General features: G+C 34.8%; 1 protein-coding gene across 6 annotated transcripts in view; it reads right to left on the bottom strand.

Moving 5' to 3' along the window:
• Positions 1-24,211, bottom strand: part of BANK1 (B cell scaffold protein with ankyrin repeats 1) — a 297,716-nt gene that overhangs the window by 180,479 nt on the left and 93,026 nt on the right. For all 6 annotated transcript variants that reach the window (XR_004283221.1, XM_032333014.1, XM_032333017.1 and 3 more), the window contains 2 exons: positions 20,762-20,901; positions 5,623-5,728 (listed from right to left, as the gene is read on the bottom strand). Coding sequence is in view for 5 of the 6 variants with exons in the window: in XM_032333014.1 (XP_032188905.1) it covers positions 5,623-5,728; positions 20,762-20,901 (246 nt within the window). In the remaining variant the exon portion in view is untranslated. The remainder of the gene's footprint in view (positions 1-5,622; positions 5,729-20,761; positions 20,902-24,211) is intronic.

Raw genomic sequence — 24,211 nt, 5'->3', positions numbered from 1 at the left:
AGCAGCCTACTGCTTTAGCTTCCAAGCCTCACCTATTCTTTATCATGTGCTGTTAACCCTACTATTGCCAGTTTGGATTCTCTGTGTAATTTGTTACTTTTTTTCTTTTTTTAACTTCTCTGTCCTCCTGTCCCTTGTATATTACACTGCTCTGTTCATAATTTTGTCCTGTAGTCTTCTAGTCATATCTTATCCCAATGTGTGTATATATGAACTCATCCTTCAACTGCCGAGATGTTTAAAATGGGGAAGGGTATATGACAAATGAGATTCAGGTTCAGTACAACAGAAAATGAACTTGAGAGGCAGTTAGTTACAACTACATAATTCTCTTCTCTATGTCTTCTGAGTAGTGCTTTATTTCACTTGTTAACAACTTGCAGTCTCCGAATCAGTCTGCATTTCCAACTACTTTTAGATATTTTTTTGCAGAATTTTGGGGGTCTTGGGGAGTTACTCAAAACTGTAATTCTTGGGGCACCTGGGTGGCTCAGTGGGTTAAAGCCTCTGCCTTCGGCTCAGGTCATGATTCCAGGGTCCTGGGATCGAGTCCCCCATCAGGCTCTCTGCTCAGTGGGGAGCCTGCTTCCCTCTCTCTCTCTGATGTTGATTCTATCTGTTTCTAATTTTCTTCTTAGGGAATTGGAATAGTAATTCCTCTGTATGGAAAGAGTAACTCCTCTTTCCATACAGAGCTATGATATGTTATAAGATACATGGCTCAATCCCATGGGTATCAAGGAAAGGAAGAGTCAAAAATAATTAAAAATCACAATTTTAAAGTAACATTTTTGATGATATCAAAACCATAAAATAATCAGAAATAAATCTAATAAAAGTTTTTAAGGATTTTATAAAAATATAATACTTTTGAAGTATATAATAAAAACACCCAAATAAATAAAGTTACATGCATATGATCACAGAGAGTTAAGTATGCTAAAAAGTGGTAATTTTTACAAAATTAACTTAGAGCTTTACTTCAATTTTATTAGAACTTTAAGAAATATTTTATTTAATTATTTGAGAGAGAGAGAGAGGGAGAGCATGGATGGAGGGAAGGGGAGGGAGAAACAGACTCCCCACTGAGCAGAGAGCCCTATGTGGGGTTTGATCCCAGGATCCTCAGATCATGGCCTGAGCCAAAGGCAGCCACCTAACCAACTAAGCCACTCAGGCACCCCTTTATTAGAGTTTTTAATAGAATTTGACAAGCTGATCCTAAATATCAGAGGACAAATAAAGGAGGAAGAAGAACAAAGATAATTTTAAGAATGAGGTGGGGATGAGTTCTAATAGAAACAAATTCTATAACGAACTTAATTATATGCTTACATAAAACACCATACAAACTAAAAAACAAGCAATCAATTAAGTAGATATTTGCAATGTAGAGAACTAACAAATAGCTACTATAAAGAATATAGGGGCGCCTGGGTGGGTTAAGCCTCTGCCTTCGGCTCAGGTCATGGTCTCAAGGTCCTGGGATTGAGCCCTACATCGGGCTCTCTGCTTGGCAGGGAGCCTGCTTCCCCCTCTCTCTCTGCCTGCTTCTCTGTCTACTTGTGCTCTCTCTCTCTCTTTCTCTGTCAAATAAATAATAAATAAAATCTTAAAAAAAAAAGAATATAAACTGAAAAAGAAAATAATCCCCAATTCAATTAAGAAAAAGATAGCAACCAATAGAAATACATGAACTCTATTAAATGGAAATTCACTGAAGAAAAATAAAATTGTAAATAACAAAAGAAAAGATGCATGATTATATTAATAATAACAATATTAATTAAAGACTGATGTATCATTTCACACCTGTCAGATGGCAAAAATAAACTCCCTTGCAATTCTTGATATAGAAAAGATGTGGAGCATAACACTGCTGGTGGAATTATAAATTGGTACCAGCAACTGTATCCTCTTTTAAAAACAAGCCAAGCTATTTATTTTTTCCTATTACATGCATGTAATCTTCATTACAGTCTTTGGAAGGGTTCTGAAGTTAGGGAGGTTTATGTATCTGCTATAGCAAGACTTTCCTAAGACTCTGCAGAAGAGGGCTTGAAGCTCAGAACAGGGAAGAGTTGCAGAGGGGCTAAGGCAATGGTGTCTGGCAGCTGAGCTGCTTGGCCCCACCACCCTACCATCAGTCACCTACAAACCGATTTCACAACGGCCTGTACCAAATCAACAACCAAAACAGAATTCACTCATAAATCACTCACGCTTACTTTAAGAATGTAGTCGGATACTTCTTACTCTAATATCTTGTGTATCAGTAGGAAACTTCCTGTTAAAATACCCTGTATTGATTTCACAATCCCCAGTGATTCACATACTGGAATGTTATGTACATGAATTATATCTATGACTGTTGTGTTCAAAAGTCCTATGTTCCACTACCATATCAAGTTCATTTAGAAATCTTTTATTATTTTACTAGAGAGAATTTTTTTCTATGAAAAATGTTATTTTTAAGTCAATAATAAAGCATTACAGGGTAAGAGAACACTAAAGTAGATATGGTTTCTTATATAATTTCTATCTTATCTCTATAATCCCATATCTCAATGCTGCTTGCCTATGGGGAAAAAAGTCAAATAAGGAAATTTATTGGTAGACAGGAGTGAAAATGGCCAGGGCATAATGATATGGAATAGCATTTTACTTACAATAAATAAAGTAAGAGGAAACTAGCCCAGAATTAACCGAAGTCAATTGAAAAGAGGATGGAACAATGATATAGCAGTTTGATTAATATAGCATTTAGCATCATATTTTTAAAGAACCATGGGTATTTGTATGTAATTCCATGGCTCACCCTGAGGGTAGGTTAATACCCGAGTATACCCTACCAATTCCATATGACTATCTTCTCCACAAAGTGTCCTAACCTCCAATTTATTTCAGCTAAAATATAGAGTAATAAATAATAAATATTTAATAAATAAAACATTTCACCAAATAATTATAGAACTGTCTTCAGGGGTAGAATCTGGAGTTATACCTGGTTCATTGTTTGCTGAATTTACTTCTCAGTGCATCTCTAGAAATGTTTCTATAGAACGTCCTTAACAACCTACCATTTCTTTCCCAAATTCTCTTGCTCAATTAATTCCACTTTGTGTATAAAGGCTTCTCAAATCTTATCATCAATTTAACTTGAACACTATGAAAATAAAGGTGCAAGGTCTTCAAGACCAGCTTTTTGAAGCTGACACTAATTCAAGATTATGAGGTCAAGGAGGCAAGCAAAACATGAGTTCAGTCATATTCATGTCTATCTTGTGTATTTTTGTTCTGTGATTTGTATTTTGTTATTTTGTACTTCCACTAGAAATGAAAGCCTGATGTTATGATGGTTGTTTTCTCCTGTTATAGGCTTCATAGCTTCTGTCATCTAACAATACCCAGCAATGAGGTTTCTGAATGAATTACCCAGATTATATTGAACTTTTCATTTTTAACTTCTTTTTAAAATTGTAATTGTTTTATAAAAATCTTTTCAAACATGTAGTGATCATTATATTCTAGCAATGGTTCAAAACTTTCTTATACTACTAATTTTCTGACCTAAGAAAAATAGTATTTTCTCTATGCCAAAGGTCAGTACGAAGAATGATTTTGCTGTAGAAATCTGTAATATGTTGAAGAAACAAGGGGCTGATAAACTTGGCCACCCACTGGATTCACCTGGAAAACTTTAAAAAATACTGAGAGCTAGGACCCACTCCCAGATTCTTCATTGTTGGGGGAAAGGGGCGTGGTTTAGGCATCAAATGCTCTAAAGCTCCAGAGCTAATTATAATATGCAACAAGTCTGAGATCCACTGCTCTAAATACTTGATACTAAGTGAAAGATCTGAGACTGGCAAGCATCAGCTTTACCTGGAGGTTTGTTAGAAAAGTAGAAGCTTAACTGTATTCACAGTATCAAGAGCTCTGATTTAACACATCCAGAATTCTTTTTCTATGAAAATAAAGGACCAGAGCTCTTCCATCCTTTCCAACTCTAAAATTCATATTCTAGGGTGCCTGGGTGGCTCAGTGGGTTAAGCTTCTGCTTTCGGCTTAGGTTATGATCTCAGGGTCCTGAGGCCTGGATAGGGCTCTCTGCTCAGCAGGGAGCCTGCTTCCCTCCCTCTCTCTCTCTCTCTTTCGGCCTGCGGCCTGCGTCTCTGCCTACTTGTGATCTCTGTCTGTCAAATAAATAAATAAAATCTTTTAAAAAATTAAAAAAATAAAACTCACATTCTGTAACCTAAATAAGATACTGAGAAGCACTTTTAAACTTAGCTAGAATTCTTAACCCATATAAACGAGAGACCATTCTGTTCTCTCTAAAGCCACAATTCTTATTCCACAAACCTAAATAAATGCAATGCTGAAGAAATCTGAAAAATTGGGTAATAGTTCCATCCTCATACTTTTCAATGCACTTTCTCTTGTCTAGAATTTCTGTTTCCTTTCCCTTTCCTTAGGGGAACACATCATTCAGGACATAGGTAAAATCCTACCTCCTTTATGAAGCATATCCTGAAAAAGAATGCAGTTTTTAAAAAAAATTATATTGTTGATATAATAAATTCCAAAGAGTTTAGTGCATTGTTTCTTTCTATTATGACATATATTATCTTGTTTCCCAGTCAAATGATGAGTGTCTCAAGTGAGAAATCAAATTATGTTCCTTTCTACCCTAACTTAATTTCTAATCTTAGTGAGTTATATATACATCGTTAAAATGTATACGGGAAATACATTTCTATCACTCTCACCGGATTCCTTTTTCAAAACTAGCCCATTATTAACCTTTCCATGTAATGTAAACTCATAATGTAAACATCTTACAGGTTTTTGCACATTTAGGTAAATCACAATTGGCTGTGACTTTAGACTCCTATTCTTTTCTTCCTGCTTCCCTGAGGCTTGCCAGCCTGATGATAAAACCGCTTCAAATAGTATAGAAATCCTACAGAAAAAGCCTCTGCTAAATAGTCCTACAGTATACCTATAGTCAACCTCTCATATTCTTTAGCTCATGCCTGTCTTACTCACCATTACATCTCTATCATACTGTTTGGCACACAGTGGGAATATAACCAAATTATAAACAGATACATATATACTACTAAACCTATATACTGTTTAAAGCAGAAGATCATACTCCCTCTACTGCTATGTACCCTGCTTTTATTCAGTTAAGTATATATCAAAGCATCACTCCAACCAGCAAATCAATTCATAATAAAATTTGTTTATGATGTTGCATTAATGGATGTCCCAAAATTTATTTAATCAATTACCTCAATTAAGTTATTTCTACTTTAAGTAATTATAAATAAAGCTGTGATGAACAATCTCCATTATCAATTGTCTAAAAATGTCCTTAGAATAACAACAGGAATCAGGTTTGCTGATTTTAAAAGTTAGGCACATTTTTGGGGCTCATGATAAAACAATTTACCAAATGGACCTCTAGAAGTTTGTTACAAATGTGCTCTCTTGCCAGGGGATGGGAATTGTCTAAAACATTTAATCAGCAATGCAGCCAGCTATATTCTTGGCTATAATATTTATTAAATAGTTATAGTGTGTGAATAATTGATGCAGCTGGAAAATACTCACATTGTTTTTGGGGGTTGATTTCAGGTTGGAACGATCGAAACTCATAATATGGTATCTCGTGTTTGAATATGGATGTAAGAATATCATCAAGTTCATCAATGTCTTTCTGTTTTCAGACGAAAAAGAAATTTTTATTAGTTCAGTTATTTACATAGGAACTCAACTTAGTGCAACATAATAAAGATTATTAGCTGGGGTAATTGTTGGTTAATCTATCTAATAAAACTGGCCCCTCTTTTGAAAAGTATAAAACATTAGGGGCTTGACTAAAACTTGGTTATTTTTTTTTAAAGATTTTATTTATTCATTTGAGAGAGAGAAAGAGAGAGAGAGAGCACAAGCTGAGGGAGGAGTGGAGAGAGAGGAAGAAGCAGACTCCCCATTGAGCAGGGGGAAGGGTAGACTCAGGATCATGATCTGAGCTGAAGGCAGACACCTAACCAACTGAGCCACCCAGGTGCCTCTAAAAACCAGTTATTAAAACAATGGAAAAATAGATGCAATAAATAAAAACCTTTGTGCCTGGATGAATAATTTTATTTAAATACTTACTAATTTTAATAAAGCTTTACAGCAGATCAATGATAACACTGGAATTTGTTTCAAAAATAAATTCTGTTAAAATACGTGTAACATTTTAATAAATGAAGTAATAAAATGATGAGTCTGGTTCTTCAACCTAAGGATCAGAAATGGTATAGTTTTAAATAGATTACCTTACTTCTGCGTTAAAGTGAGGGAGAATAGTCATCTTGGTCTCCCCCTGCCCCCAGCTATAGAATAAGCTAGATGTTGACTCTATTTCCCTAAACTGAGCATTCGGGAGATGAGCCATGTAGAATCATACTACCCGTGACAAGCCTATTACAGACCCACCATTCCTTTAAAATTGTTTTTTGTGAGCTATGGCTATGACCAATTTGGCTTGAGACCTGAATAACTATATCTGAGAAGGTGGGCCAATCAGCAAAGCCACCAAGTAGAAAGAGGTTTGTGGAACAAAAGTTCCTAATTAAGGTTTTTGTATGATTTCCAAATAAAATTAGACTTATTTCCAATACCTAGTCACAGAAATTAAATGACTGGATTGAAAGAAAAAAAAAGATATTTTCTTACTCTGTTTCTTTCAATAAATCTGCATGCCTTCAGTAACAAAGTGGTCTGGGCTTCTCTGGATTTTTAAAAGTCCTCCTCAAAAGTGGAGAGAGAGGATGAAAGTCTTCTCAACTTATAGCTATAGAATGCTAAGCAAAACCAACATTAATCTTCTTAATGCTATGGTTATGGACTATGTGAGACCATTAGCCCTGGAGCATTTTTTTTAAAAGGGAAGAGAGATTCAACAATAAGCCCTGCCTTCAAGAAATTCATGGTCATCTAATTACGTATATGGGTAATGAATTGAGTTCAATGTACGATGATAGAAAATCTTCATGCAGGCAAAAGGGAGGTGGCTCAATTCCACACGGGATGAAAAGGTTAGAAATGGCTTTGTAGGCGAGATGAGCTAAACTGAGATTGCCACGCATATAAAGAGCATTCTGGACTAAAGGAACAAATTGCATATTGTCATGGAGGTATCATAAAGCATGGTCCAGTTAAGGGTTTTACGAATTTCCATACAACTGCAGAAGAATGAGAGAGAAGGAAGTGGGCATTTCAAAATGTGTTTTGTATATGAAATAAAAAGTTTATAATTCATTCTGTGAGCAACGAGGAGTTGTTTAAGGCCTATAAAAATTAACATGGAAATGTTTATTATGTGGATTAAATTAAACTTATTTACATTACTGGCAATATAGTTACACTTTCTGTATACTAAATCTCAAAAAGAATGTCTTAGCTATAAGAACTAATGAAAGGGACAATGAAAATATTAAAACTATAACATTAGTTTATAATTTTTTTTTTAAAATTGTGCCATTGGCCACAAGAGTTCTGCATAGACTATTATCTAATAGTTAGTGATATTCCTAGGTGAGGAGATAAACTTGGTATTTATTCCGTAAAGTGTGCAAGATTTAATATGGACAGACTGGTGTGTCATTGAGTCACCGCACTCACGTATAAGTTAGGCATAAGATCAACTCTGAGATTCCTTCCAGTTCTGAGATTCCGAGACACAGATGAGAATTCAAAAAGCCAAGAGTTCCCAGTAGGAATCTGAGAAGCACCATTTCTTCCCCTAAGGCACTGTGACACTTTAATGTGAGAAATGCTACTGCTTATACCACTGAATTTTTTAAAATACAGTGGCAGTGTTTTTAAAATCAGAAGAAGGAAAAAACCTTCACCATGTAGACAATTATTTAATTAGGAAAAAATATAGGAAAGTTTTCATATTCCAGCCTATCATAACTAGTTGAATCATATCTATTTTCTATTTTACAATTCTGTTACTATTATTATGCCTACAAAAAAAATGGTATAGGACACAAACAAACATGTGAAAAATCACAGAAATGGCTATTAAAAATGATCCCTATGGGATTTCTTCCTAAAAGATATCCTAACTAGAAAAATCTGATATGAGCAGTTATGCTAATTTCTAGATTTCAAGGACCCAAATAGACAACCTTTCTAAACACTGACATTGAAATTTGAAAATGGGGAGACAAACCATGAAAGACTGTGGACTCTGAGAAACAAACAGGGTTTTGGAGGGGAGAGGGTGGGAGGTTGGGTGAGCCTGGTGGTGGATATTAAGGAGGGCACGTATTGCATGGAGCACTGGGTGTGGTGCATAAACAGTGAATTCTGGAACACTGAAAAGAAATAAAGTAAAATAAAAGAAAAAAAAAGAATGCTCATTTCTGTTCTTGAGCGGTACTTCTTTACGTCATGGGTGCTCTGTAGTTTGCTAATCTGTTCACCAGTTAGAGAACATTTCGGTTTTCTTTTCATTTTTGGCTGTTATGAGCAAAGCTGATATGAATTTTGCTTGTAAAAAAAATTCCTCTCCTTAAAATAAATTGTGCAACCTAAAACATACTTAATGAGGTTGATACAATGGTTGTTCAAATAGAGATTAAAATAGAGTAGTTTAACATTTATTCAGCAACACCTTTAACCACTCTAAGATTTTAGTTAATAAGGAACAACTTGATGTGAAAATTAGAATGTAATGATAAAATTATGTTTACACTAGTATTTGGTTATAAGAAAGATTACTTATATATGAATAATATAAATATATATACATATGTACTTTTGCTTAGATCTATACCTATTCAAGAATATTAGAAAAAGAATTCAGAAAAAACTAAGCAATGAGATAGACAGAAAGATATTTTAAAAAAGGATAACAACTTTGTACATATGAAATAAATATATGACTTTTTCCAGAATTCTTTCAGTGTCATGCAAGGAAATGTGGGATTGATTAATGTACTTAAAAAAAAAATTCACATACGTATTTATAAATCACGACTCTATATGAATCTGAAGCATTATATATATATATATATATATAGATAGATAGATACATATATTGTTATTCCTGATAAACAACTTTATTATAATAAGTATTTTTTAAAAAAGAAAAATATATCAAGTATCTGTTTTAAAAGATATTTAGAATCACAGAATGCCACCTCTGAGAAGATGGCATTTTCTTTTTCTTCTACTTAAATACAACTAAAGTGTCCACATTTTAATAGAAAATCAATTTTTATACCAAGAACCAGGAAGATGTCTAACTGAATAAAATAAGACAATCAATAAATGTCAACACAAAGAGGACAAAGATTTTAGAATCATCTGGAAAAGATATTAAAACAGTCATGATAAAAAGCTTCAAAAAGATAATACAATAATTCTTGAAATAATTTTTTTAAAAAAGCCTCAGCAAGGAATACAAAGTTTCAGCAAAGAAATAGAAGGTATAGAAAAGAATCAATTGTGATTTTTAGAACTAAAAAACACAATAATCAAAATGCTGTCAGTGGGCTCAACAGCATAATGCAAGGGGCAAAGGAAAGAATCAGTGAACTTGGAGATAGAACAATGAAAGATACTCAACATCAAAAATAGAGACAAAGAAGACTGACAGACAAAAAAATACCAGTGTCAGGGATCTGTGAGATTATAACAAAAGATTTAAGTTTCATGTGATCAGAATCCCAGGAGAAGAAGAGAAAGAGGATAGGGATGAAAAAGTACACAAAGAAATAATGGCTGATAACTTTTTGGATTTAGCAAGAGATAAACCTACAGATTCAAGAAACTGAACAAACCATAAACAAAGTAAAGCCAAAGAATGTCATTTCAAGAAACATTATAGTTATACTGCTGAATATTAAAGATAAAGAAAAAAATTTGAATGAGAAACAAAACCTTACTCTATAGGGTAAAAACAATTAGAAACACAGTAGTAGTAGTAGAAAGAAGTGGCACACTATTTGCCAAAAATTAAAAGAAGAGAACTATTAACCAAGAAGCTTATGCCCAGCACAAGCGTCCTTTAGGAATGACATAGAAATCATGACATTCTCAAATGAAGGAAAAGAGGAAATCTATTGCCAGTGGATGTACCCTACAATAATGGATAAAGGAAGTTCTTTAAACAGTAAGAATATGATAGAAGAAAAAATCTTGGAACATGAAGGAAGAAAGAACATAGTAAGTAAAAAATATTGGTAAATATGATGGGTTCCCACTTCAACAAACTAAAAAAAAAAAAAAAAAAGAACAAACTCAAAGCAAGTAGAAGGAAAAAAATTATAAATATAATGCAGAAATCAATAAATAGAATACATAAAATAGAAGAAAGTCACTGTAACAGATAATTCTCTTAAAACATTAGTAAAAAACTGACAAGCCTCTAGAAAGATTGATGAAAAAAAAGATTGTCATGACAAATGACAAACGTCATGAATGAAACATGGGATATCACTATAGAACCTGCAGACATCAAAAGGATAATAAGGAAGTACAAGAAACAAGTCCACACACATAATTTTGACAAGTTACATGAAATGGACCAATTCCTTGAAAAACACAAACCAAAACCAAACACATAATCTCTATTATTTCTTACAAATACATACACATCTATAATTTCTAATAATTAGAAATTTAAGTAAATACAAAAAAAAAAAGGAACAAAATGAACCAGAAAAATAAATATAAACAAACCAGGAAATATTCATTACACAAAGCTCAATTCCTTGAGAAGAGTCTATTTACATAGCAGTACCCCCTTAAAAGGTCTGATGTCCCCTTTTCTTGAGTAAGGGGCATCAATACTGCTTGGGCATGACTGCACTGAGAGACTATCCTTAATAGGATTTTAGAACAGTATCATCTAATAGAAGCAGTGAGGAGACACTTCAGATGTCTGGACTGGTACGAAAGCCTCTATGTTTCAGCTGCGACAGAAATCCATACAGTGAAACAGACTCAAGAGTTGAGGTACTAATAACTAAACGCTGGATACCTAGAATATGCGAAGTTTACATAATTTGTCTCTAATTTTTATAACATGCCTTCATGGTAGATTTTTTTTTAAATGCCTTTTTTTAATAGATGCGATACTATGTTACAAAAAACTTAGTAACTCCCAAAACTGCAGAGCTAGTAAGCGCAACATCAAGGATTTTAACTTATGCCTTTATATTCTAAACACACTGTATATAATACTACATTCTAGGCACAGAGAAAAGAATAAAATCTGATACAGTTTTTGGTCCCATAGTTTCATGATGGACACTTCAAATGCAACCAGAAAGGGGAAGGAAAGATGGCATACACGGGAGGGGGATGGTAAAGTAGGCTACTGTCAACCACATCTATTCTTTTTTTAACCACAAAAACAAAAGCTCCAAATATGTCTGTCCCCTTGTGTCTGTTTGTCTAAAACTCTTAACATGAAAACTCTAGCTGCCTTGGTGGTTAAAAATGTGAGAATTTGGCTTGTCCAGGTTTCACAGCAGAAGCAGGCAAAGAAGTAGTGTTTTCAGCATTAATGGTGGGTGATGAACCCTATCAGTCTGGCCACAGAATATTAAAGTAATGTTACAGATCTGGTAGAGAAAGACAGTAATAGTTTTAAAGTACCTTGATTAGCAAGAGAAACAACTTGAATGAAATAACCATAGGAGGGTTGTAAAATGTTATAGGAGACAAAGCCCATTAAATGGTTCCATTTTACTCTTTACCCTCAGATATCTAAAAGGAAAGTCAATGGTTGAGCTCAAAACACGTTATTTTTATTATAACAAATTGTTATGCTTGTTTAACTAGTGAAAGAAAGGTCATTTCATTTGTTCCGTTGTTCACAGTGTGTGCTGTGAAAGTGAGCCAAGATAGCCGTTTAAAGAGGAATTTGATAGCTTATATAACATATCTTAAACAAAATTTCCTACTGTAGCTTGTAAAGAAAATGATGGGTAAAGGAGCAAAGCAAATACTTGCCAGGGTTATGCAAAAACTTTTTTTTTTTTAAATTTAAACGTTATGAGTATTTAACTCCAAGCAGTTAATGCAGTAACCTAAATAAGTGACAGAATAAGATAAAAGAGATATTTTTATTTGTCATATTAATTTTTCTAAGTTTTAAGTGAGTCAGTTCTTAGAATTTCAACCTATGTCTGACCGCAAATGCAAAAGTAAATATGACAATATAAAACAATGCAGCTTAAGATGCTCTTCAAATATGTTCTATTTATTATTTGTTGAGTATTCAGAGTTGTGGCATCTCTTTATATAGCACAAAAATGGTATTATAATAAGAAAAAATCAGATCTGAGAAACCTGTGTTGAAATTCCTGCTCTAGGACTCATTAGCTATGGACCTTAATAATACTTAACTGACAAAACTATTTAAGAGTTTAAAATGTGTAAAATCTCCAGTACATATTAATTCCCTTTTCTCTAAATACTATAATGTGAGCTCTCTTAACTACTCATGAAATGCAATCACTGTGATTTAGAACAGCACACCAGTCTCTAATGAGGAGACTGCTCCCCAAACTGGTTTTTGTAGCAACTGAAGAAAATAGTTGGCATGTCTTATAAATCAATTAGAAGGTAGGTTTGGCTATTGTGGCATCCAAAATGCCAGTGGCTTAAACAAGATGGAAGCCTATTTCTCTTTAACATGAAAGCCTGGAATTAGGCAATCTAATTTAGGGCTGATTAAGGGATCCGGGCTCTTTTGGGTTCAGTGCTACACTTCCTCTTCATGGTCCTAGCTGGTTCATTCATCACTCCCATGTTGTTGGTGTAACCAGTTAGAGACAAAAGTCAGTGAAAGAGAGACTCCACCCTTCTTCAAAGGACATGATCATAGATGTGCACATATCTACAGACATGCTCCCGGCCACTGGGTAGGTAGTTAGATGGTTTTGCCCAGCTTCAAGGGAGTCAGGAAGTGCAATATTTACCTGGGAAAACATGTGCCCAGATAAATATATAAGAAAGGAAAAAGAAATTCTGGGGGAACAAATAGGAGCTTCTGCCATCTCCATCAGTCATGCATAAACGTTATAATTTAGGTAAAGGCAATCTAATAAAGTTAAAAACAACCTTACTAGAAATTGACTGAAGCTTGATTATGCTGAATTTTTCAATATGAGCCCTCATTTACATAATGTCAAAAAGTCTTAAAGCTTTAATTTGACCAAACCTGAACAGACTCAATAATAGACATATTTAATGACACTAATGATGAAACAAACAAAAGACCAAAGTTCTCCTAACACAGGCATTAGAAAGAACAGTCCTAGGAACCATGAATCTTCTCACTCTTACCTCCCTTTACCAATTAATTTGTAACAACTTACTGTTATATAGGTAATAACACAAATTTTAAAACAAAAATTGCCCTATAATATTCAGAGAAATGTCTTTCAAAAAAGACTTCTCTAAATAATGCCATGATTTCCTAAATTTTTGAAATTATTTTTTGAGTTGTTTAAGGTACTAGTTCCCAAGGTAGACTGTTAGAATTAGTCTCATTGTTTTATATTCATTTGGTTTTTCCTTTGTCTTTCCCTTTTTTGTCCTGCCTTTTCTATTTTGGTCAGAAACAGCACTCCTTCAGCCAACAGTCCAATAACCTGAGCTCTGAAAAAAGGCTGTGCTTGTACTATGGGGAAGCTGGTGGCTGTTGGAATAAGGGGCTCTGATAGCTGGGTCACTTCAGTTTGGGAGGGTAACTTAATGTATAAAATATCTCCATTCTTTTGCCCAATGAAATAGGCATTCAGTAACCACGTTTCTGGCAGTGTACTTGGCTCTGGAGATGAAACAGGGAACCAAATAGATAGGAACTCTGCCCAAAATGAGCTTGGAGTTTAATGAGAGGCAGATATTAATTTGACAGATATTATACACATAGATACCAAATTGGAATGTGATCAGAGCTACAAAGAGATATGTAGGGAGATGTAAAAGTTCAAGGGAGGCTTCACTGGGGAAGAGAAGCTGGAATTAAAATTTGGAAGATGAATTAGAATTAACTAGCAGAAGTCAGTGAAGGGAAAGGAGATGGGAAAATGTTTCAGTTAGAAAGAAGAGCATATATAAAGGCCCTGTAGTTGGAGATTAGGAACTAAAAGTCCAGGAACTGGAAGCTGACTAGTGTGTCTAGAGTGCAGAGAAAGAGGAATGAGCATGAGATTAAGCTGGAGACAAAGAGAGGAGGCAGCATCTACAGGGCCATATCGTTCATGTTAAAGATTTTCTTTTTTTAATCCACATAACCTTTGGAATTCATGAAAGGGTTTGAGCAGGAGCATTGCTTGCTGAGATCTCTCTTTTTAAAAGAACCGCTCTGACTATGGACTTTGAAATGAGTAGGTCAGGTGCAAGAACACATGGCGGAGGACCAGAGAGGAGCCTGCTGGGGTTCCGGCAGAGGAAAAGCAGAGGACAGGGTGCTAGAACTGGAGTGATGTGGAGAGAAGTAAGCAATATTCAAGGAGTAAAACTGATATGGATGGAATTTGTCAGGTGAGACAGTAGAAGGTATTAAGGAGACTCTTATGTTTTTGATGTTTAAACTGGACAATGATGCCTATCTCGAGGCAGAAAGATTGGGAAAACCACATTTGGACTGTATTTTGTAAGTGGATGAGCTAACCTGCCAAGTGAATATTTATCAGGGAAGGAAGAGAGTCTAAGAATTAAATACTGAAATTGCAACTTTATTTTCTAGATCACGGAAAGAAGAGATTACAAAGGATATTGAGAAGAAAAGGAGAAGGCAGTAGGAGGAAAACCAGAAAGATGGGGCTTCTTGAAAGCTAAGGGGGGAAAAAAAAGTCAGGAAAGTGAGTTTGGTCAATGGTATCAGTTGCTGCTGAAAGTCAAGTTAAATTGGACAAGAAAAACATCCACTGGATTTGTTGTGTAGGACTTGAGCAAAATTGACATACTATATTTTTTTGTGTGCTGCTGCTTAAGGCAATATGGTTGACAGCTAAATGGCTGAGAGGGGTGGGAGGGAGAGAAGCAGGATTCTTAGAAGTTGAATTTTCCTTGTCAAAGATTTCTTTTACTTCATTTCCTGCGTCTTGATGCTGTTTACTGTGGAAGCATAGTTTGTGAATGCTAAACACAATTTAGAGTTCCCAGATTACATATTTACTTTATTGCTTTATCTTATTGTTGACACTATAACTATTATTAGGAAAGAGGCCCACAGAATGCATAACGACTTTTTAAAAATGCCAACAAACACATCTTTGCCACAAGGATTTTTCAGTCTTCTAATTTCCAAAGGGTTATTGATGATTTGGGATTCATTCCAGAGGCAGATTCTGTAATTTTCCATAATTGTCTTGTTATGAATAATAGCAATGGAGGAGTATTGTTAACTGTATTTGACTTGTGCTTTGTTTTCTGGATTGTTTAAAAACATTCTTTATGGTTGACGAAGATCTGAAGCCTCTAAAGAGCTAGATATTAAAGCAGAAGGCTGCCCTCGAATGAGGTTATTTACAGGAAGCACTGACGTGGACACACAGACATCCTCTGCAAAGGGGCAGTCAAAGCCACCCCAGTGACAAGAGAAGAGGAGAATATAAAAAGCCAAAGGGATACTTAGTTGGGGAGAAATAAAAAAATGAAGTGAGTATTTATTTCCACTGAGTAAGCAGAAAATATAAATTAAAGTGGCATTAATAAGATACATGCTAAACAACAGTTAAACATAAGCTAAAATGAATGGGGCCAATATGGACTGAGATGGCTTATAGGATAGAGAATTAATGGGAACTAAAACTATGGTTGTGTTCATGGCTAAGTAACTCCATTCAGAAATACGTATTTTTTCCCCAACAATAGCTACTATAACTGCTGTTAAGTTAACTAATTTATTTTTTATTTCCTAAATAAGTGGATGAAGGAACCAAGTGGTATGCTCCTGTTTGACTCTATGATTGGTAAGTGAGCTGAGGATTGTTGTTGTTTAAGTCTGAACTATCCAAATAAGGCATCAGTAACCATTGCTGAATCATTATCCCAGGTGGAGGCATGGCACAAAATGTTACTTATTTTATCAGTAAAATGCAAGTGTTGATAGATATGCCTTATTTTTACTGATCCATTCTAATTAAGGGCATAAAAATATGAAAAAAGGAATCCAGAAATAAATGCCCCTATGGTACTTCATTTTTTCTTCCCCTCCTCACTTCAAATATTTCATCACAAATAGGAAACAGGTAATAAAGGTGGTGAAAGATACATGAAATTCACATCATTTCCTTCTCTGCAGGGAAAATTGGGAAGAAGTGCTAATACAAGTGAAATAAAGGGTGCATGGAGAACCCCTGCAAGCCAATCCTCTTTGGTGAGAGTGGTCAGAATCTCCAGTTGAAGTATTTATTTTTTGTCATAAAACTGTGGAATATTTGAGTCAGAATTGGCCAATGCAGATCATATATTCTAGCTTCCTCCACTGTACATATGAGGAAATTCCTTCCACACTAAAGAGAATGAGCTCTCATGAGAGATTGCTGATTCGGTTTAAGAAACTAACTCCTGCACTGGCCCCATCCAGAATGAAACGGTTCTCCTGTGCTATGCAGTCACTGTCCAGGAAAGGGAAAGAAAAGATAACATGCAGCCTTTTTGAAAGAGTGATCATAGATCGTAGATTGTAGGCATTTTTTGAGTAGCAAACATTACTGAATATTCATAAGAAAGGGAAGACTAGAATCTGGAACCCTGTAGCTGTTAAAAGTCTGTAATAAGCAACATGGTGAACATATGGTTCATTCCTGAGGTAGAACATGAAAAACATATAGCACAAATTCTCCACTTTCCTGGTATCCAGGACCTCTGAGTGTTCTTCATTTTCATAAATACCAGATTCACTTACTCAATCTGAGGAAAAATTAAAGTGTATTTTAAGAGGACAGTTTTCATTCTCCTTCTTATCATTTATATACCTGTACTATAGTTCTCCACTTATGTTTTCAGTTAGCACTGGAGGACAAAGCAAGCACTTGTGTTTTCCCATTTTGTCTCAGGGTGTCTCATGTGTCAGGAGCCAATTGCAGGAAAGTAACTGGGTATGTGAGGATGAAAAAAACCCCACAATGCCCATGCCTTCAAGAAGGGGGAGAGAAGGAGAGCTTCTTCCCTCATCCCAACTGTTCTTGGCTTCACACTATATTAAATATATGCAAACAGCAAACCAAAGATTGAATCATATGTGTAATTTAATAAAAACTGGAAATGATGTGTACCTTAACATGAAAATAAGATTTCAATGATTATAAAGCAAACTGTGCAAAATGATCGATACAGGCAGCACAAAGGTATCATTGTACCAACAAGAAATACAACAAAAAATAATTATTTGGTACGACTTCAAAAACTCTTTTAACAGATAGGATGCTAATGATTTGATCAATAATTGCTATGTTCTTTTAGCATTTTGACCTAATTTGTTTTCTTATGTTGTATATAGTTGTTCCTATACAAAGTTAACTTTATGGTTGTCCCCAGATGCTTTTGTAAATAGAATGAAAATCTCAAAGGTTTTAATTATCTCAGTTAAATGGGAGTTACCAGTATATCTAACACTAGCGCTTGAATTCTAATTATCTTCCCAAGTTGGACTCTGGATTCTTTTCATTTTTTCATTGAATCTCTCTTAAATTTGTTGTTTTAGGTAATGCTCTGGAAATTGTACGTTTATGAGGCTACATGCTGGGATTTAATATCTATCCAAAAAGATGAAATGATTTAGGGAGTTAGATAATTAAGGCAAATTAGGTAAACTATTTAAAACCTAATGGACATCATTAAAAATAAACTAAGAAAATCAAAAATCTCATCATTTCTTTTCTCAAATGCACAGAACGGTCATTTTGCTATATATCCAACAGCTTTTAAATGATAATATAAAGTTTCTTATTATAAGTTCTAGGATTACTGAAAAATAAAACCCACAGATTTCTCATTAGTATTCCTTTCCTCAAATTCACAGGATGTTCACATTATTATATGCCCAATAGCTTTTAAATGATTACAGGAAGAGTCCTACTACTAATTTTTAAGATTACTTAAGTCACATCTGCCATTAAAATTTACAGGAAAACTCAGGATGGCTCTTACACTATGCCATTTCAACAAAGTAGATCAGATACTGAAGAAATTTAAATCTGGTGGTATATTTTCTTACAAATGCATGATAACTACAGTGAATAAAATTACAATGCATGCTGTTTTTTGACTAGAGATGTTCAGTCAACTATTTGCAAAATATCCAAATTTCCCAATTAAGTGACAGAGTAGCAAGTACTTGAAAGAAACAATTACTGTAATGTTCTATGCTGGCATGGAAAAGCAAACCTTTTTGCACATTTTAAAAAATGTAATCTGCTTGGGAACAAAGCCAAACGTCAAAAGGGAAATCCAAATGCCTGCAAAGGAAAGCACAGTATGGGCTGGGCCACCTCATTTGAGGCTAAACAACCCTAACACACCAAGGAAATGCCCCCGCAGTTCCTTCTTTTTCATCAGGGGTAGAGTCTGCCTTCCACTATCTTTGCAAATTCATCGAAGGGATAACTCATGTGGTCCAAGTGCCGGTGGACTGGAGAACCCCATGCCATTCCTGGTCTAAGATTTGATGGAGGCTGCCTCAATTGTAGCCTTTTCCCTCCTTCAGGCCTGCGGTAGTACAGCTCAGTCTGGTCTGAGGTCTCAGTCTCAGAATTTGTTTGATCTAATTTCATGACATGTCCACGTCCCCTGACAACAGTAGCAAAACTCATAAGCCTATCTAAAGTTGTACAGATTAAACTAAATCTCTTAATGTCTCTTCTTACCATGTTGTGATCTGCTGTCACCAAGTTAGAGTAATTGTACCTCTCAGTATTCGCTCAGGTTCAAAGTGATTCTCCCCTGAGTAAAAGCCTGAATCAAGCTGTGACTGTCCAACATCCTTCCTTTTGCTAGGCCACCAGGGACAGGTGAAGAGGAGAACCTAAGATGTAATCATAACCTTTTCTCACCTCTCTTTTCTGACACTGAATGTGAAAAGTATTTTCTAGTTATCTGAAAATGATACAAAACAGTTTTTATTCACTCAAAGCTGTAAAACAAACCATGACTTGGCATAATAAAGCACTCTGAAAAATTGTCTGAGTCATACATTATATTTAATCTTGCATATGAAAGTTTTTTTTCTCCACAAAGGTAAAATCCACATAAAAATGTGTTTGGGGGTTCTGCTTTACTTCTATGCTAACTGAATACTGATAATGCAATATATCACTTTTATTAATCTTTTTGCAATGAATGGAATTATTAAAGTGGAAGATAAGGTAGACTTGTCACAATAAAATAAAACAATTTGTATTTCAAGCTAATACTTTTGTTTTTGCTTTGCAATTACAATATGGACATTTTGTCAAACGTCCTCAGACTCACCAGTTTGACAAACGGTACTTTATTTCCTGAACCTTCTCTAAGACATTTTTACCTTTGCCATTGTTCTAACAGAAAAATGTGTCACATAAAATGAATAACAAAGCCTCCAATTTCAAACTAGTTTAAACAGATAAGGCTTCATGACAACCTGTCAGCCATACTATCACTGATGATTTCATTATAGAGTGTTTTGTGGTAAATTTGAAGATCTCATTGTTTAGCTACCTTTTTTTTCACTTTTACTCCCTTTTACCCTCCCTGTCCATGCCAGAAACCCAAGGCAACTCAGTAAGATTATAATCAAATTATTAAGTAGCTTTAAAAAGAAATGTCATTTATTTAACTCTGAAAATGTGATGGAATAAGCACAGAAAGGATAAACGTTCCACATTAAACAACTTTCTTTTGAAAGTGGGTCAGGTAACGAAATAAATAAATAAATAAATAAATAAATAAATAAATAAAATGCAGAAGTCAAACCAATGGTTTAAGATTAATCAAAATGCAACTGTTGCATTCTCTACTGATGAAGGCATTGGCAGCATCTCCATTTGCCTGTAAATGCCTCAAACAAGGCCTTTTGAGAAGACTAGAAACTCTTCACCAAGTCCTCTTTGCTGAGTAATGCTTTGTCCCACTAGAGAAAGAACCTGGGGCTTGCAAATTCCTCTTTGCACACTTCCCTGAAAATCTGAGCAGTTCTGGAATTCCTAATAAACACTATCAATTGAAAGCAATAATTTTCACTTTCGGGTAACAGGAATAAATGAAACAAAGAAAAACACACTGAGCTTGGAAATTTCCACATGAAAATAACAATTCCTAGATTAGTGCCCTGGGCTCCCTTTTCAGTAGTACTCTTGGTTTGTCTGACTCCTGAACCTCAATGACCTGACGTTTATTTTGTAATGTCCAGGTCTGGATAAAGAGGGTGTTTGTTTCTCAAGAGTTCAGCCTAATCCTTCTGTCTTTCTTTATCTGCTCCGTGGCAGCTTTAAAATGAGTCCATCACAAAAACGATTTTGTAACGGAGAACCTGTCTCCCAGTGATATTACCTGAAATGACTTTTAAGTTAAGCAAACTAATTCATCTGCATCTCTGCATCACAGAAGTCCATTTCCTCCCTCCCTACTGATGCGTAATTCACTCTTATTCAACCAACATTCAGACTTTGTACCAAAGCATGCATTCTGTTATCCAGCATTGGCTCTTTGGCTTGTTACCAACTTTGTGGGAAGATCCACCTACCTGGCACACACTATCTCCTGGACGTGCCACTCCCAGTGGGTTTTCCGTAGGCTTTGCTGTTGTAGAGTATTTCATCTCTGTTGTGGCCTTAATGACTCCATCACAGTAGATGCGGACATTGACAGAGCCAGCAGGAAAATCTTGGAAACGCAAACAAGAGTTAGGAGCTGAGTATGCAATGCATGTATCCTGTTTTTATATCTTTTAGAGAATATAAAGGAATATTTAAGAATTCATAGCACGGGGTGTGGTGCAAAAATAATGAATACTGTTATGCTGGAAATAAAAAAAAAAAAAAAAAGAATTCATAACAATTTTACTGACTTCTAGAACTAAATGTGTTCTTTTTTATCCTTCGTATCCAAAGAATATAATGTACAATTTTAGACTTAATTAAATAAAACCTTACAAGATTGGAACATGCTAAAATTATGGTAAAAACAAAGCCCTAAATCCTTTTTTCCTACTACTAAACCTTCTTTTTTTGGTATAATCTATAATTATCTTTACATAATACTTTAGAATATAGAAGGATACAGTCATTCATTTAAAGTTGTGTATCTGTTAATAACCTTAAGAAAATTCTCATTTATTATAGGCAAGTTTCTCAAAGTTGTATTTGGAAAGAGAAAGAATAGGACTCGACTGAAATTATCAAACTCTTATGAAATTGATTACAGTGAAAAACGTGGGAAGGCGAGGTTTAATACCCTGCTATTTAAGTACTATTTATACTATACATTCATCAAAACCTTATTTTTTTAAAGATTTTATTTATTTATTTGAGAGAGAGAGCATGAGAGGAGAGAAAGTCAGAGGGAGAAGCAGACTTCCCGTGGAGCTGGGAGCCCGATGCAGAACTCAATCCCAGGACTCCAGGATCATGACCTGAGCTGAAGGCAGTTGCTTTACCAACTGAACCACCCAGGCTCTCCTCATAAAAACCCTTTATGTGAACAAGTTTTTCAAAGTGACTGATATGATGCCTTGTGAATTCTGCATTAACATAACAACAGAGTTAGAGCTTCCTAAGAATTTTGGGATCGATATGAAGGAATAACAATAAAAAATAATTTCAGCAAGAAAGTTATTTTGTTTTATTATAACAAAAGTAAACAAAATTAAGCCTTGAAATCCATTTGCTTTAAAAAATTCTGACTCTCTGTCATGGAGATATTTCCCAAATTCTCCTGGAAAACTGTTACCCAGACATCTGGGGGTTGGATTATAAGCCATTTGGTACAAGATCATAAAAACCTGTTCTAACAGGCACCTGATGAAGCTTTGAATATTTAGAAGTTTCTAAGGTTTAAACATTAATTTTACCTTATCTCCTGAAGAGATTAAAGGACCTCTTATAATTTTGCTCAGAGAGATTTAAAACTAACAAAAGCAATCTTAAGCTTAAGAAGATCAAGAAGCTGTAATTTTCTCTTTCCATACTGCTTGACTAGACACCTAATCTGTATTATAAAGAATATATATGTATAAAAGTTCTCTCCTCCCAAAATAAGTCCATCCAGAAGATAATGTAACATGATGTACATCTCATCAGCTGAAGCTGCCCACATATAGTAAAGAGAGTTCTGGAGTTACTCTAGTCAAAGGAAATAAATTTTGGTAGATTTTAGAAAGATGATTTTTTTTAAAGATTTTATTTATTTATTTGACAGAGATCACAAGTATGTAGAGAGGAAGGCAAAGAGAGAGGGGGGAAGCAGGCTCCCCGCTGAGCAGTGAGCCCGATGTGGGGCTCCATCCCAGGACCCTAAGATCACGACATGGGCCGAAGGCAGGCGCCTTAACCCACTGAGCCACCCCGGCGCCCCTAGAAAGACGATTTTGAAAGAAGATATCAATTTTGTTTTTCAAAAAAGACATTAGAGTTTGCGATGGGATGATCACCTTCTGAAAGAAAGTTGGGTGACGAATCATGAGAGATATAAGATGAGTATATTTGGTAGTTCTTTGATACAGGATGCTTAAAATATCCAAATTCTTTAAAATCTAACTTGAAAGCAAATGAACTGATTTATGATAACTTGTACCATTAGATCTATTGATAATGATGTTGATTTTAGAATAATCTTCTCAAGAGATGTCCCTTGAAGTACTGTCTTTGCTGTATACATTTTCTTATCTGTTGAATGTCAGTTAGTAAATAAAGACCTTGGAAGATTCCTTATGGATTCATCTGACTGGGAGGCCCTCCTTAAATATGTATTGTTGAATTGGTCTTTTCATAAACAGCACCCTATTCCACTTGAGCACTATTTTATTTTGAGTGTGGCCATTAATGTACCTACATTTTATAGCTCTTTAATAAAAATAAAAGCCAATTAATTTAAGGACTCAGAAGAGAAGGAAAGTGAATTCTCCTACTTGCTGTGTAAAGTCAGGAAGTAACATTTAACACTGAAAATACACACAAGTATAAGTCAAGATCACCAAACCCAGCAATGGTATTAGAGTCCAGCAATGGAGAGGAGAAAAGGCTCATAGTGTAAGGAGATGGAACTTCTTGCCCACATCAAACACAGATACATAAGAAAGCAAACTTATAGAGGAGCAACAGCAAAAAAGAAATTCTACTCAAATTTCAAATCTCAAGGCCCAGGACATTTAAAATTCTTTGTCAACCTGCATTGACTCTGGGATTTAAAGAACAACAGACTGCCCTTCCAGATGAGGGACAACAGACTGAAACAATTTATGGAAAACATGATCTAAAATGTTTTCGAATAGTCAGAACTACCTTCATTAATTCTTTAAAAATACATATTTCACAAATCCAATAACTTAAGAGCTACTTGCTTTCTATATTTCCACTCTCTGTGAAGCTGTGTTCCTTTATCAACCAACTTTAGCCTTTTATCACATAGTAAACCTTATATGAACCCACCTAATGTTTCCCTGGGAACTGAAATCAATATGGTTTTCTTTTGATTAGAACATTATTTTATTATTAAATAAATATTGGTAGCTTCAAAACTTTGGTCATGACTAAAAATTGGTAACAATTTAATATATATTAAAACTGCTCTTTTCAATTATGATAGTTAGAAAAACATCAGTTGTTATTTACCTATGTAGGTTAAGCATAATATTTGGCACACCCTAAATAAAATATCTTTTGAACTCTTTTAATGAAATATGAAAATATAATTTACATTATCCAGGACAGTTTCTTAATTAACAAGAGATTCTATATCTTTGTGGGCATTTTTACATTTCTTTCAACTTTTAATTTGTTGTCCCCCTGCTGTGCGAAATATTTTTCTGGCTGAGCTACACATACCAGAGGAATACCATCTTCCTTCTGAGTAAACATTAGTTGATATTTCTAGTTTAAAGACCTCACGTGTATTTTTATAACTTTTGGCATAAGCAGAGACTACTGCAAGTTCTTGAGTAACTTCGAATTCCTTTAGCACAAGGCAGTTCCTGTCA

Source organism: Mustela erminea, chromosome 2 (assembly GCF_009829155.1).
Source record: "Mustela erminea isolate mMusErm1 chromosome 2, mMusErm1.Pri, whole genome shotgun sequence".
Lineage (NCBI taxonomy): Eukaryota > Metazoa > Chordata > Mammalia > Carnivora > Mustelidae > Mustela > Mustela erminea.
Note: the sequence above shows the minus strand (reverse complement) of the source record. Positions and strands in the feature narration are given on the sequence as shown.